The 16,749-nt window shown below is 39.7% G+C and overlaps 1 protein-coding gene across 2 annotated transcripts; it reads left to right on the top strand.

Annotated features, from left to right (window-relative positions):
• Positions 1–2,997: 2,997 nt before the first annotated feature.
• cstf1 (cleavage stimulation factor, 3' pre-RNA, subunit 1) lies at positions 2,998–16,082 on the top strand. 2 transcript variants are annotated; one of them, XM_059330362.1, is made up of 6 exons: positions 2,998–3,074; positions 3,447–3,665; positions 7,349–7,626; positions 7,717–7,914; positions 9,216–9,606; positions 15,400–16,082. In XM_059330362.1, exons 2-6 carry the CDS (start codon positions 3,497–3,499, stop codon positions 15,657–15,659), a joined length of 1,296 nt encoding a protein of 431 aa, XP_059186345.1. In that variant the 5' UTR covers positions 2,998–3,074; positions 3,447–3,496; the 3' UTR covers positions 15,660–16,082. The 2 variants fall into 2 exon arrangements, with proteins under 2 accessions (XP_059186345.1, XP_059186344.1); XM_059330361.1 differs by lacking the exon at positions 2,998–3,074 and adding an exon at positions 3,091–3,354.
• The last annotated feature ends 667 nt before the right edge of the window (positions 16,083–16,749 follow it).

The following is a 16,749-nucleotide window of genomic DNA, read 5'->3' as shown; positions in this document are numbered from 1 at the left end:
TGCGTACCACAAGCTGAAGAGATATTTGCGTTTTGTTGTACAACAAAAAACGTTAGTATATACCCACACTTATGAATTTTGAAGTTTTTACGTGTCCTTAAAAAGACGGTAGCTGACAAGTGGATAAATGAGACTACACTGGTTGTCAGGGACACGGACGAGAACTCTAGTCACAGCCTCTAGTCATGTTTTTCCAGTGCTCTTGCAAACTCTTGTAGATTATAAATTATTATTGTTAATTAATTAGTTAGCTTGTCGGAGACCATCTGAAGCAAAACGGCTGTGACGTTTTAGCCATGTGACCGTGGTGTAGTTTGCCATAGCATAACGTTAGCTTTTTACTTCTTTCGGCTACATTAACACTACAAACATAATAAAAGTGGTGTTCATTTATGAATATTATCCTGATGAACAAAACACTTATGTGTGTTTGCCACAGAGGTTATTTCCTGCAATGATCCACAATTCAAAAGTCCCATAGACAAATTGTCAATAGACCCCATGGAGATGCCCTATGCCCTAATACACCATTCATTTGCTCTCCATTAATACAAAATGATTGGCTATAGCTGCTTTATGCTTTTTCAAAATATTTTTTAAAACCAACTCTCTCTAGTTCCAGTGTAAGTTATTGTTTTCAAAGCTCAGATTTGTTGAACAGTATGTCATCGTGTGGGATCGACTGTGCAATTATCAGATGACATCTGCTAAAAGAAAACAAATACTTTTTTTAATATCATTTCACTGCTACAGAGTCTAGTTGGTCTCCAAGGCAACTGCAGGCTGCTCCACTGAGAGCATGCTTTGTGTTGACATGGTAACAAGACACCTCCTACCACACATGTTTTCTACACTCTCAAACAGCTCACTGTCCTGCAGGGTGGAAGCATAGTTTCAGACATGTTTTCAGAGACTGAGTCAGATGAAATGTTTCAAATCACAGTGTGTGTATAGTCTATAAGGATTTACACAGATGTCTTCTCCACAGTCAGCAGGCGTTTAATATTGTTTATGGATTGTATTTTGACCATGTTACTAGGATACGGGGTTGAGTCAAGTTTTACAGCTGATGGTCAGCAGTTCCCAGAGACCAACTTCTCCTGGTCTCCCGGTTGCTGAACCACTGTGTAGTTTAAGATAAATGTATAAATGGGGGAAAAAAGATGTGAATATGGCAGTCTGTGCATTTTTTTCATGTCATGAAATTGTGAGATTTATGTTGAATTATACCACTGAAATATTTATACAATGCTTACAAAGATAATGCCATAATGAAAGAACTACAACTAAAGAACATCTTCAATCACTTGAGACAAATAGTTCCTCGCCCTTCACTCTCTTATTTTTGTGCCTCTACACACTGTGATAGACCAGTTCTTTCAGGTCATGGCACTAGATCCAGTACCAAGGTAAACACCAGCTTACACTGCAAAAAAAGGGGTGTCTAAAACAAGATAAAAACACTAAATCTTAGGGAAATTATTTAACTTTAGATTTAGAAGTGTTACATAATTGATCTTGTTTTAAGAGTTAATTTATTATTTTAAGCGTTCAACATGCTTATTTCTAGATTTAACAATCTTAATTTAAGATATCTTGTGCGTTTAAACACACCTTTTTTGCACTGTACTTTGTTTCTGAATCCCTTGCTACATGTTTGCATGTGAAATAACAAATGAAAGGGGTATCATTTGAAAAGCCCATATCTCCAAGAGGCTAAGCAACCCTTATCCATGTGCATGTATACATTTAATTTATGCCTCTTTTTTGCCGGCAATGAGCCACATTGCAGGAAGTAGAAACTGAGAGACTGTGTGTGGGTGGGTGCTGAATTGCTGGAGGCCTATAACCACTTACATGTTACTTATGTGTTTTCGGTGGAAAAGAATAGAAGTCTCCTGCCCCACTTCTGTCTTCAGCACCGGAACCAGTAACTCCACTACTACAAGCTGCAAGACGCAGTGTCCCTGTCAGTGTTGTCTCAGTTTTACTCGAGAACACAGTCTTTACCCCTGTGTTCTGCATGTAGCGCAGCAGAAGGCATTTCCAAGCTTACAACTGTACACCAAGACTGCAATCATGGCAACAAAGCTGTGCTCAATCCTTGGCACAAGCACAAAGCTTTTTTTTCTTCAGTCTTTCAGATGCCATACTTGTGCACCCTCTGCTGGGCCATAGCGTCAGCCTGCATGATGTAAAATAAGGTTCATACGGATACAGTGGAATCATTACTGTAGTAGTTGGTGAAGCACAGTAAAACACAAAGCATTTCAACACATTTAAGATGACTTTTTCATATTGCTTTTTATTGCCAGAGCAAAACGTTATTTTAAACAGAGAGGAACAGCAGCCAGAAGCTGGAAACAAGAAAGAGAGAACTGCCATACAGGAAAGGTATGATGCCTTCACGTACTTTGTAACTGCACAATAAAGTAGCTTACTATAATAGTTTAATGATGAAAAAGACCGTTATTTCAACGGATCTTTTCATTTGCAGCAAGCTAAGCTAAGCTAAAGCACAGAGGACAAGTATGATAGTAGTGCTTTGCGTTAGCCTATTTTTTTAATTGCAAATTTAGTAATTTCGAAACCACCATTTTCTCATTTAATTGTACATTGAGAATGTTACACCGAATGCTACTCTACTTGTTGTCTAATTCACTGCCGAAGTCACGATGATACCGATATTTAATCATTATTATTTTTATTTTATTTTTTCAAAACTTTATTGAGAAGTGCCAATTACAGTCAGAACATTCATCTTGGGTAGAACAAAACAAAGTCTGGCATTACAAATTGAGAAAATAAATAAATATGACAAAAAAGTGAATGAAGTGCATAAGTCAGTACAGGTGTAAATTAAACAGAATAATAAAAAATAATTACAAAGGAAGGAGGGGAAAAAAAGAAAAAGGCACCGATATTTAATTATAACCATTACATTATTACCACTTCAAATCTGGAAATTCAGTTTACCTTGAAGGCAACCTTACTATGTGCTGTGACGTAGCACGCAATTACGTACAACGTAACGCACGTTTGGGTCGAGGAGCGCCGTTGGAAGTTTGAAGAGGGTTAGATATTTTTATGTTTTAAATTGTATGATGCAGCGCATTTCCTTCAACAGAACAATATGCTGCTGCTGCGTTGTACTGACTTTGTCCAGTCTGTTCGGGCTTTAAATCCGCACGCAAACTGCTGTTGTTTTGCTTTGTCCTGATTGTAGCAACAATGCTAACATCATTAGCAGCACTGCTTAGCACAAGTTTCATTCATTGGTTGTAGCTGACCAGACGTTAGCCCGAGCTTACGGTTGAAACGTCTGGTAGCAAACATCTAGTTTTATACAACACGGTAGCATATAAGATGGTCTTGTGAAACATAGACAAGTCAACAGCACCAATGTAGTGATAATAACATTAATGTTAACCTGTCTTTTGTTTCAGCCATCAGGTTGTTGCTATTGACGCCCCTCCGCTGCTCACACTGAGCCACCATGTATCGTCCCAAACCTACTCTGAAGGACCGACAGCAGCTCTACAGGCTGATCATCAGCCAGCTGCTCTATGATGGATACACCAACATCGCCAACAGTCTCATCAATGAGGTCAAACCACAGAGTGTTGTGTCTCCCTCTGAGCAGCTGATGCAGCTGGCAAAGATAGGTAAGACTCAAATCAAATCAAAATAACTTTATTTATCGAGAGGAGATAGTTCTTGTGACTCCAGTCACTGAAGGCTTTTATCAGATCCCTATATTCACATTCCGGTCCATTCATGATACACATCACAATAGCAGTGTTGTCTGAGTACTTCTGGATGTGGCAGGACTCAGAGTTGTAGTTGAAGTCCCCTGTGTACAGTGTGAACAGGAATGGAGCCAGAACAGTGCCTTGTGGAGCCCCTGTGCTGCTCATTAATGTCCCAGAAACACAGTTCCCCAACCTGACATACTGTGGTCTTCCTGTCAGGTAATCTGTGATCCAGGAGATGAAGGAAAGATCCACTCCCATCTCTGTGAGCTTGTTTTTGAGTATAGATTAGATTAGATTTGACTTTATTAATCCCACAGCGGGGAAATTTCTTTGTTACAGCTGACCACAAAAATTGCACACAAAATTATTTCCCTTTTAGATAAAGATAAAATAATAATCAATCTAATATAAAAAGACATTTTACAATATACTATATACAACATAGTGCAAATTAAGTGAAGAATGTGCAGAGTGCAAATTATATGCAAAAAAGAAAGAATGCAAACTACAACACATTCAGGTTGTGCTCGTGTTGTGCAGTCTTATGGCAGCTGGAATGAATGACCTGCAGAAGCGTTCCTTCTTACACCGTGGATGTAATATTCTGCTGCTGAAGGAGCTGCTCAAAGACCCCACAGTGTCATGCAGGGGGTGAGAGGGGTTATCCATGATGGATGCCAGCTGTTGGGTTGGATGTTGTTGAATGCGTTTGAAAGATCAAAGAACATGATTCTCACATAAGCACCAGTTTCCTCCAGGTGAGCAAGGGCACGGTGAAGCATGTAGAGGACAGCGTCGTTCACTCCAATGTTGTTGTTTGTATGCAAACTGCAGGGGGTCATTCCTTCAGATGTTGAGAAATGCATTGAGGAAACCTTTTAAAATTAAATGATTTGACTCCAACACAAAATCCTCACCTATTTCTCTGCGCAGATCGTTTGATGGGGAATGATGAGCAGGAGACGAGTTCTCAGTTTAACTTCACTTTATTACAATACGTCCAGAAATGTGCAGTTTACAGAGTCTCTGGGTTCAATCCACACGTCCCTGACATGACATTAGGCTGGTCAGTTCATGACGTCTGGACCAGTCTACTTTCCCTTGAACCTTTTTTGTATCCTAACAAAGTTTACTAAGAATGTAGGTAGATCTCTTTCAGAAGTCGCCTCCTTTCAATCCGCTGATTTGTCAGTTTATTCAATACATGGACACGTCATGTCACCAAGCAGAAAAGACAGTTATATTTCTGCTCAGCACATCATGTCTGTGACCTGTTAACAAAACTTTCAAAACACAAACTCCTGCCTTGAAATGACTTGCAGAGATATATTATTGGAGACACAGATTTTGCTATGTCCATATAAAATATAAAACATAAACTAGGACTGCGCGCAGTACTGAACGGGCCCTCGCAGTACACGCGTGTCGGGGCATGCTGCAGTCAGGGTCTGTGCGTTACAGGGACCAGTCTATACCACCCCTATGAATTTCATTGCCTTAAGTCTTATGGTCTGGGCACAGTGAGACTTATTAAATTAAACTGCCGCCAGAGCGCCACCTAGGGGCCGATCAATAAAACCTTCAAGGGTTATCCTCAGGAGGGCATTGACAATAAGTATACCAAGTTTGGTGTTAATCCGACCAACCGATGTGGAGATATAAAATACTTCAATTTAAAGCGCGCCACCTAGTGGTCATCGCCCAAAATTTTGCAGCGAGCCTCAGGGGCTCATGGGAAAGTAGTAACCTGAGTTTCATGTCATTCAGACACACCAATGTGGAGATATGCAACACTTTGTGTTTTGTGTTGAAAATAGCGCCACCTGCAGGAAGTTGTTACTTAATAACTTGAGTATTCTTTGGGTAATCAAAATTCTTTTAATAACTTTTTGTCATGAGGGTCCATAGATGCTGTGTGCAAAGTTTGGTGCAAAACGATGAAATTGCCTAGGAGGAGTTCGAAAAAGTAGGTTTACGACATTTCGCGAATTTGCGAAAAAAAACGGTAGGCGAAAATGGGCGTGGCTTATATCACGAGATTCAGCACAACTCAGTGAACGCGTGGATATAAGTTTTTTGAATGTGTGATGAAGTATGTGGGAGTTATTAGCCTAAACGCGCTTTCCTTTATTATAGCGCTACCTAGTGGTGGAAATTCAGGATGACAATAGATTATAAAATTTTTCGCCAGGTATGACTTATATTTAAAGTTTCGTGACTTTTGGGGTATGTTCAGGCATTGAAAAATGCGATCATTTGGGGGGAAGAAAAATAAAAATAATAAAAAAAACTAGGACTGCGCGCAGTACTAAACGGGCCCTCGCAGTACACGCGTGTCGGGGCATGCTGCCGTCGGGGTTTGTGCGTTACAGGGGCCAGTCTATACCACCTCTATGAATTTCATTGCCTTAAGTCTTATGGTATGGGCACAGTGGCACTTATTAAATTAAACTGCCGCCAGAGCTCCACCTAGGGGCCGATCAATAAAACCTTCAAGGGTTATCCTCAGGAGGGCATTGACAATAAGTATACCAAGTTTGGTGTAAATCTGACTAACCGATGTGGAGATATAAAATACTTCAATTTAAAGAGCGCCACCTAGTGGTCAGCGGCCAAAATTTTGCAGAGAGCCTCAGGGGCTCATGGGGAAGTAGTAACCTGAGATTCGTGTCATTCAGACACACCAATGTGGAGATATGCAACACTTCCTGTTTTGTGTTGAAAATAGCGCCACCTGCAGGAAGTTGTTATTTAATAACTTGAGTATTCTTTGGGTAATCAAAATTATTTTAATAACTTTTTGTCATGAGGGTCCATAGATGCTGTGTGCAAAGTTTGGTGCAAAACGATGAAATTGCCTAGGAGGAGTTCGAAAAAGTAGGTTTGCGACATTTCGCGAATTTGCGAAAAAAAACGGTAGGCGAAAATGGGAGTGGCCTATATCACGAGATTCAGCACAACTCAGTGAACGCGTGGATATAAGTTTTTTGAATGTGCAATGAAGTATGTGGGAGTTATTAGCCAAAACGCACTTTCCATTATTATAGCGCCACCTAGTGGTGAAAATTCAGGATGACAATAGATTATAAAATTTTTCGCCAGGTGTGACTTATATTTAAAGTTTCATGAGTTTTGGGGCATGTTCAGGCAGTGAAAAATGCGATCATTTGGGGGGAAGAAAAAAAATAAAAAAAATAATAAAAAGAATAATCATTCGAAATACAATAGGGACCTCGCAGGTCGTTGCCTGCTCGGGCCCTAAAAATATCTTTTAGTGATTATATAATCTTACTCTAAGTAGGACAGAGAAAGTTTAAGCAGATGGAATAAATGTATTTAGATTGGATGTATTTAGAGTAATCATAGTTTTAAAACAATATTAGCACATGGTCATTGTATCAAAGCAGCTTGCACGATTAATCTATAAATGCACAGAGAGAGGTTACATACACAGTTAGTGAATTACACATGCATAGATAGTGATCTGCACAGATTCAGAGTAACAGATTATTCTAACAGACTCAACTACCTTTCCTTCATATGTCTGCATGTTTGTGCTATGCCCTGACTGTTCAAGTTCCCTTGTTTTTCAGGGATGGAGAATGATGACAGTGCAGTCCAGTATGCCATTGGGCGCTCAGATACGGTAGCACCTGGTGTGGGTATTGATCTGGAATTCGATGCTGATGTCCAGACTATGTCTCCAGAGGCATCAGAGTATGAGACCTGCTATGTAACATCCCATAAGGGTCCGTGCCGCGTTGCTTCATATAGTCGCGACGGCCAGCTGATTGCCACTGGCTCAGCAGACGCTTCCATCAAGATCCTGGATACTGAACGCATGCTGGCCAAGAGTGCCATGCCTATTGAGGTGAGGCAGGTGTTAGATCACAGGACACTGCTTGTTCCTAATCCAGCAGACTTGTGTTGACTGTTTTTTGCGTGTGGCTTAATATGTCAGGTGATGATGAACGAGACAGCGCAGCAGAACATGGAGAATCACCCTGTGATCCGAACACTGTACGACCACGTGGACGAAGTGACCTGCCTCGCCTTCCATCCCACTGAACAGATTCTAGCGTCTGGCTCCAGAGATTACACCCTCAAGCTGTTTGACTACTCAAAGCCCTCAGCAAAAAGAGCATTTAAATATATACAGGTCAGATTTTGTACACACTGGCCCTCATTTATCAAACGGGCGTATGTCAGAAAGTGAGCGTAAAGTGGGCGTACGATAATTTCTACGCAAGCCTCGGCATTTATCAATGTGGATGTTAGCGAAGGGTACGATCAGATCTCAGTCTGCTCTCAGCTCGTGTACGCAAATTTGAGTCAGCGTGAAGTCCACACGTCTGAGTCGGAGAATTGATCTGAGACTAATGTATCAATGATTTAAACAGAATACCAGCCAAGGATTTTAAATGTCTCTTAAATGTTAAATCTTCTGCTGTTTACTGTTATCCAGCTCCGACACCGGAGCGCCAGCATCTCCTTCACCAGCGGTTCTGCCCGACTAGAAACATTTCCAATAATCGCTGCCACACACTCCTCTAACTAGGACATCATTATTAGTAAATTTAAAGAGGTGAATAATATATCTCCATCATAATAATAACAATATTCGGATATTACATAGATTATTAGGCTTTATATATCACAATGTATAAATTAATTACTCAAACCTCGCCGGGAGTTTAATGGTCTGCTACTCTGCTGACAGCACCACTGATTTCCTTCCTTTCCCCTTTTATGCTGACAAACAAAACCAGTTTGTTGTGTTGCAGCTGTTGGACGTCAGCGTTTCACTTTCTGACTGAGAAATTCCTCTTCTTTTAAAATTAAAACTTACTTTCAAACATTGTTTACCTTCTTCAACCAAAAAGCTGTGAAAACTTCTAAGTCTGTGCTCCAAATGTAAAATATTCACTGAACTTGTTTGAGTTTATAACTATAAGTACTTTTATTTCATAAACCTCCGTCGCTGCGTATTTCTATATTTCTACTTCTATATTGCCCCTATTGTTAATTGTAACGGTGCACTTTGCTAATAAAGCTGACTTTAGGGGGTGAAAAATCCTCTTTGTGGCCGTATTGTGCCCTTCGGTGTCGTAAACTCTGGAGGTGAGCCTTCTGAATCAGTGTATATATTATGTATATATATATTATATATATTAGGGCGCGGTATTTAAATTACGCTTGTTTCCAGCCGCCCCATTTATCAACAGCTGATCATTCTCACGCTGTGATTGGCGAGATACAATCGTTTGATAAATCACACGTGAACCCTGTCGTAAGACGAAATATACGCTCAGATCTGAGGTCGTTTCTACGCTCGTTTGATAAATGAGGGCCACTGTCTCTGGTTTTCCCCAAACGTGTTGAAAGTGGAGATGCCACATTACATCGAAATAGACAAAGCATCATTATGTTTCAATCGAATCTTCTATCTATTTACAACAGGAAGCAGAAATGCTACGTTCAATCTCCTTCCACCCATCAGGTGACTTCCTGCTGGTGGGAACGCAGCACCCCACCCTACGTCTCTATGACGTCAACACCTTCCAGTGCTTTGTGTCCTGCAACCCTCTGGACCAGCACACAGACACCATCAGCGGCGTCAGCTACAACCCCAGCGCCAACAGCTACGTCACCTGCAGCAAGGACGGCAGCATCAAGCTGTGGGACGGCGTCTCCAACCGTTGCGTGACCTCTTTCGATAAGGCCCATGATGGGGCAGAGGTTTGCTCCGCCATCTTCTCCAAGAACTCCAAGTACATCCTGTCCAGTGGCAAAGACTCCGTAGTGAAACTGTGGGAGATTTCTACAGGCCGGACACTGGTCAAGTACACAGGTAAGAACCACAGTGCACATTCATACCAGGAGAGGTGTCATATTTCTTTATATTTCATGTGCTAGGGCAACTTGCAACTCTTTTTTTGTGAGTTTAGCCCTTCTGTACTCTTGGGGTCCTTTTGGACATGAAATCATTTTCAACATATGATTAATATACCGTATTTCCTGAAATTAAAGCCGGGCCCCTATTAATGACCGGCCTCGTTTAGTAACTGGGTGTAAAAACAGTTTTTAGTAAATAAAAGCCGGCCTCTTTTATAAGCCGGGTGTCTTACCGGTGTTATGTCAAAGTCTGTTCCTCCGTCGATATGTGTCCCCCTTACCTTAACCTGCACCAACCTGACCCCTGACCCCAACCAGTCCTCCTTTAAGTTGTTAACATGAGCCCAAGTTTACCTTAACCCCAAACAGTTCTCTCTACAAGGCCTAACCTTAAACTTAAATCCTAACTCCAACCGTGGAGGTGATGCTACGGAGAACACCATTCAGGAAACATCATTTGACGGTAACAGATTTCCACACAACACCTGTATTTCGAAGTTTGGCCACACGAGTTAGTACTGTAGGTAAATATGGTTGTTTCTCCCGCTGTCCTAGTCATTCTCTGTAAAGTCGAGCCATTTACGCACGTTCTTCTGGGCTTTTTAGTAGTTTACATTTTAAATCCTACTTAAAATGAACATTCAGCGTGCTGTCAAAGTGCCAGTCAGAGCTGCTCTGATTTTCTTTTTTTAATAAAAGCCTCCTTCAAATAATAGCCCGCCCCTATTATTAGCCGGGTCCCAAACAGATTTTTTATTAATAGAAGCCCCGGCTACTATTTGAGGAAATACGGTAGGTTAAGTTTCATAGAATTGCTTGAAATGTTATGTGCCCCTCTGCATCCTTTTATAGATAATATCAATTTCAACTTTCTTCATACATTTTTACGTGTTTTATAAATTTTTACAGCACCCATGCTCCTCAGGGGTCAAAAGGACCCCATGACATTAGACTGGTTTTAGAACATGTAGAAAAAATTATTACCAACTTTTTTTTCACCTTTTAAGGCAACTCATGACCAACGCATTGATATATAATTTTCATATTTTTTTTCATTATTATTGGTCAATTTTAGTCAAATATACAAAATTAGGCCTCATTTAAAGAGGAAAAAGTAATAAAACCTGAAATTTTTTTATAGTGAAATAATAATTTCTTGATGGGAATGTACAGAGTAGGTTATGTCAACTATTAGTGAAACTTATGTTTAAAACCAGTCTAATGTCATGGGGTCCTTTTTGACCCCTGAGGACCATGGGTGTTATACTTTTTTTATTTTTGCTGACATCCAAAAATGAACAATGCTTTCAAAACACAAGTTTCACTAAAAGTTGATATAACCAAATTTTTCTCTTGATATGAGGCCTAATTTTGTATATAGGACTAAAATTGACCAATAATAATGAAAAAAATATGAAAATTATATATAAATGTTTTGGTCATGAGTTGCCTCAAAAGGTGAAAAAAAAAGTTGGTAATAATTTTTTCTACTTGTCCTGAAACCAGTCAGATGTCATGGGGTCCTTTTTGACCCCTGAGGAGGATGGGTGTTATACTTTTTTTAGGAGTACACAAGGGTTAGTGTGATCTGATTTAGTAAGTATTTCAGTACATGATCCAATGCAAAACCAACAGATATACTTTTGAAGTTTTCATACACTGATTCCAAGTGATTTTTCTATGACTCAGTTTACTAATGTTCCATTTAACGTTGATTCAAAAGACGGTCAGTGTCTTCCATCTAAATGCTGTTTTCAGTTCTGTTAAATGTGTTTGTAGCTGAAATGTTTCTCAGCTTCAGTTAAGAAAACATCAAGCTTTATACATTATTGAAGATCAGTTTTGTACCAAAGATACTCAGTCTACAAAATAGAACAAAAATGTGTACGTAGACATATTAAAATGAATTCATACAATTAACATAAATAGTACATTAATATATATATAATATTTATAATGTAACCAACTGTGTTGAGACAAGAATAAACAACAACATGTGCTAGTTGAGGGGAATGGGTGCAGTTTAAAGTGTCTTGTCTCTAGATGGCAGTATAAGCAGTGCAAAATTGTCTGACAAGTGTCTGAAAATCTCAATTTACAGAAGCTTATTTTTTACATGTCCATTTAAGAATGCGCTCAGAAAGAGGCAAAGCATAATTTATACTTTTGACCTCTGACCTTTTTAGCTCAGCCAACTATATATTTTTAAATTCAAGAATTTTTAATTATTTGATTTTCAGTTTTTTGCTTAATGTTTTTTTTGATTGTTGGAGATGTTGGTTCATGTTTGTGGTGTTCATTGGCCTGTAAGGAATATATTTTAGCTTTAGTTTGAACTCTGTAGTGAAGAGTTACAAATAACAGGAGCGAAATACACCATTTTACAGAAATACACAGCAACGGAGGTTTATGGGGTAAAAGTACTTATAGTTATAAAGTCAAACAAGTTCAGTCAATATTTTACACTTGGAGCACAGACTTAAATTTTTCACAGCTTTTTGGTTGAAGGAGGTAAACAATGTTTTAAAGTAAGTTTAAAGAGGAATTTCTCAGATGCAGAAAGTGAAACGCTGCAACAGAACAAACTGGTTTTGTTTGGCAGCAATAAAAGTGAAAATTAAAGAAATCAGTGGTGCTGCCAGCAGAGTAGCAGTGGACCATTGAACTCCCTGCAAGGTTGGAATATTTAATTTATACATTGTGATATATAAAGGCTAATAGCATATATAATATGCAAATATTGTTGTTATTATTATGATGGAGAGATATTTCTTACATTTTGTAAGATATTATTTACACTTATTTACATTTAGTAATAATTCTGTCCCAGTCAGTGTGGCAGCGCTGATAAGAAATGTTTCTATTGGGTCAGAACCGCTGGTGAAGGAGATGCTGACGCTCCGGTGTCCAGCAGGATAATAATAATAACGGTAAACAGCAGAAGACAAAAACATTTAATAGCCACGGCTAGCAGCCTGAAAGAAAAGAGAATTTCACGGTTGCAGGGTGTATTTATTTTTAATGATGTTTTAATGATAAATGATGAAGCCTAAACATGCTTTGGTTTGTCACCATTAAAAAACAAAACATTTTATCCGCTCCAGGCATCGAGTTTAAGATCAGTTCTCTGAGTCAGACGTGTGGACTTCATGCTGACTCAAATTTGCGTACACGAGCTCAGAGCAGACTGAGATCTGATCGTACCCTCCGCTCACATCCAGACTGATTCATTCATTCATTCATTCATTCATTCACCTTTATTTAACCAGGCAGGTCATTAAGAACAAATTCTTATTTACAATGGTGGCCTGACAAGCGACAAGGGCCACTTGAGGGAAGGGGAGGTGGGCTAGGGAGTAAAACACAGTAAAGATCGTAAAAACACAACAACAGTAACAACAATAACAAATATATATATATATATGATAAATGCCGAGCCTTGTGTAGAAATGATTGTACGCCCACTTTTAGCCCACTTTATGTCGTACGCTCGTTTGATAAATGATTGCCAACGACTGCACTTTGGTGTGTGTGTTTTGGTTAGTAACGCTCACACTTCCGTCTCTGTGTGTTTCACTGCACTGAGTATCTAAGCTCAGGTTAGTATCCCTCAAAATCCAGACTCTGGTCTGGATTTGGACTGAACCACAACTGTGTCCAGACTCTGAGCAAACTTTTGATACAGTATCACAAAAGTGAGTACACCCCTCACATTTCTGGAAATATTTTACTATATCTTTTAATGGGACAACACTGAAGAAATGACACTTTGATACAATATTCAATACAATATATACAATACAATGATACAATACAATATTCAGTGTACAGCTACAACTTTTCTTGGCAGCAGGTTAGACATGAATGGCTGTGTGTTGCGTTACTTTGAGGGGACTAGGGCTGTACACTGACTACTTTACATTGTATCAAAGCTTTTCTAGCCTTTACAGCAGTAGTTCTCAACCTTTTTGAGTCGCGACCCCCAATTTAACATGCATGTTGTCGGTGACCCCCACTCACTGAACAGAATCTCACACGCACAGTTCAGATCATACAAACTCAGTTGATACGACGAATTTTGGACAAATAATGAACAGCTAAAACATCTCTCTGTTTTTGGATTTATGTTTTTTTTATATTTTATTGTTACTTTTAATCTAAGTCCTTTGCTATCAGTTTAAAGGTCCATTCTGACCTCCTGAGTGTGTCACAGTCAGCTTCAAGCCAGAGACTCCTTGGAAAGTAATAACTTGCTACTTTGGGACTTGTCAGAAAAGACACAAAATTACCCAAAAAAGAATCAAATTGACCACAAAATGACACAAAATGATCAAAAAAACATTAAATGACCAAAAAGACTAAAACACATTAACACATGAACACTTTAACACAGTGGAGACGGAGCTGACTTCCAAATTGATTTGGCGACCCCAAGAAATCATCTCGCGACCCCAAGGTTGAGATTGTCTGCTTTACAGCACCGGTAAAGCAGCCCAGGAAACTCATAGACAAATTGCAAGCATTGTGAATCAGCTCACATGCTCAGACAATCCAATCTCAGGGGTTTCCACAAGAAATTGGCCAGTAGGAACAAGCTAGCTGTATCAGTAAAATAGTTGACAGCACAACAATTAGAATTAAACCAATTCAAAACTTTAATAAGCACACTGTTTATTGTAATTTACTTATAATCAACTGATGGACTGTTTTTCTTCTCTAAGAAGTGTGTGTGGATTGCATAACACAAAGTATAGCCCGTCACTCAAATCTGGCTCACATCTTCATTCTTCCCACAGGCAGTTCAAAACCAGTTTGGATCAAACGTTCTTTGAGCAAATCTTCTGAGGAAACATAGACTCATGTCTGAACTGAGGGCAAGAAATAACTGAAATGTAATTTCTTTATTTAATTTAACAGTCAGTTTTGCAGAAAAACAAGATAACGCAGAACGTACAGGCTGTAGTCGGCAGTCATCGTGGCGATGTGTTTCACTCTGGTTTCACTGCTTTTTTTCACCCAACTGTGTCCGATGAGAGGCGACAGAATTGTCGGACAAGAGCTTGTCGGCGTCGGGTCCCGTCAGGGCGGTGTATGGGGGCCTTAAGGCGCTGGGCTGTAGACTTTAGTAAGCATTTTAGCTGGCTAAAATGTAAAAAAAAAAAAATTAAGATATTTTTGGGCTTTATTGATAGAGACAGAGTGAAAGGGGAAGACATGCGGGGAAGGGCTCCGAGTCGGAGTCGAACCCGGGCCGCCCGCTTACGAGGACAATGCCTCTATGGTACACGCTCAACCAGGTGTGCCACACCTGGGACGCCCCTAAAAACATTTTTTTAATGTCATATATAACTGACACATTTTTACAACTGATAAATACAAATTGATTTGGGCCTACACCAATGTTATATATTAAGTGTAAAGAAATAGATGTTTCATTTCATATCATTTTGTTGTCACAGCCACAGGGAGCCACTGCAAATGGCCTGAAGAGCCTCATGTGGCTCCGGAGCCTCAGGTTGCCGGACCCCTGCCTTAGGGGCTCCATAAGATTGTGATGTTTATTACAGCCCATCCTCCCTCTACCAGCAGGACCTGCAGGCAGTCAGTCTGAGGGGGCATGCCCCCTCTACAACCTGGACAACAATAAAAAAATGTTTCTTTCTCCCCAGCAACAGTGGTTAATTAAACATAAATGAAAATGTTGGTGTTCAGCTCTGATTTAATCGAGTGGTGTTGGTGTGTGCTGTAGGTGCAGGACTGAGTGGACGTCAGATGCACCGTACACAGGGAGTGTTCAACCACACAGAGGACTATGTGCTGCTGCCAGACGAGCGCACCATCAGCCTGTGCTGCTGGGACTCTCGCACGGCCGAGAGGAAAAACCTGCTGTCTCTAGGACACAACAACATCGTCCGCTGCATCGTCCACTCGCCCACAAATCCCGGCTTCATGACCTGCAGCGACGACTTCAGGGCTCGCTTCTGGTACCGCCGCACCACCACAGACTGAGACACATCCAGCCTAATGTCCCTCTCACTTCCTCTCCTGTGTGAAAACCAAACGTCTTCATGACCTCAGGGGACTCATCAGCTCTTCTGGTCTGTGTGACTTCATTTTGATTTAATTTGGCGCGGCAGTGGAACTTGTTGGACAGTTCTTAAGAAAAGGAGTTGCCATTGAACCATCTTAAGAATAAAGCACTGTTCCTTTAGATGTCTTCTCTTTTTGATAACAACACGTTGTGATACAATGAACTGTTGTTTTATTTAGTTCAAAGTCTGATCTTATAACTTCACCTCTTCTCACATCTCATAATTCTCAGTTGTATGTCCCGAATGAAAACGGAGCTGTTTTGTCGTCTTTTCCACTTTTATATTTTGTCTATGTCCTTTGATGTAATTCAGATTTTTATTAAACAATTAAAAGGAACAAGCCTCTTCTGTGAATTTGATGGTGAAAAATCCCCTTCAGAAGTCACTAACCACACTGATGGTAATATCCTGTCAGTATTTTAAGACCACAGTTGTTGCTGCAAAAAGTGAGCAGGCCTGCAGGGAGCACAAATGGACAATGATATACCACAACACACACACGCACATGCACACATTGTAGATACACTTTTATGGTTCTGTCTGGCTTAACCTTTAATAAGGCACTCATTGAAATACTTGCATTTTCAAATTTCAACCCTAGAGAATATTGGAGGATATTACATACTACCAGAATGTGTAAAAAAAAAACATACAGACCTGGGGGAGGGGGGTAATATTTTGAGAAAAGTTTATGAGATTAAAGTGGCAAATCTATGAGAAACAAATTTGCAGATTTATGAGATTTAAAGTGGGTAATCAGGGAGAAAAAAAGTTGCTTTTTTCCAACTTTTTTCTCGTAATCCTGCAACTTTTTTTGTGCAGATTTGCCACTTTAAATCTCTTAAATCTGCAACTTTTTTTCTTGAAGATTTGCCACTTTAATCTAGTAAATTTGCCACTTTTTTCTTGAAATATTACCCGAAGTTACCAAATATAGTTCTTCGCCCGATAAAGGGTTAATTCATAAACCTAGAGTATTAGTATAAACCTAGTTTTTTTTTTTTGTT

The sequence above is a fragment of the Centropristis striata genome, chromosome 3, assembly GCF_030273125.1.
Source record: "Centropristis striata isolate RG_2023a ecotype Rhode Island chromosome 3, C.striata_1.0, whole genome shotgun sequence".
Taxonomy (NCBI): Eukaryota; Metazoa; Chordata; class Actinopteri; order Perciformes; family Serranidae; genus Centropristis; species Centropristis striata.
The sequence above is the reverse complement of the archived record's forward strand: the minus strand, read 5'-3'. Positions and strand labels throughout refer to the sequence as shown.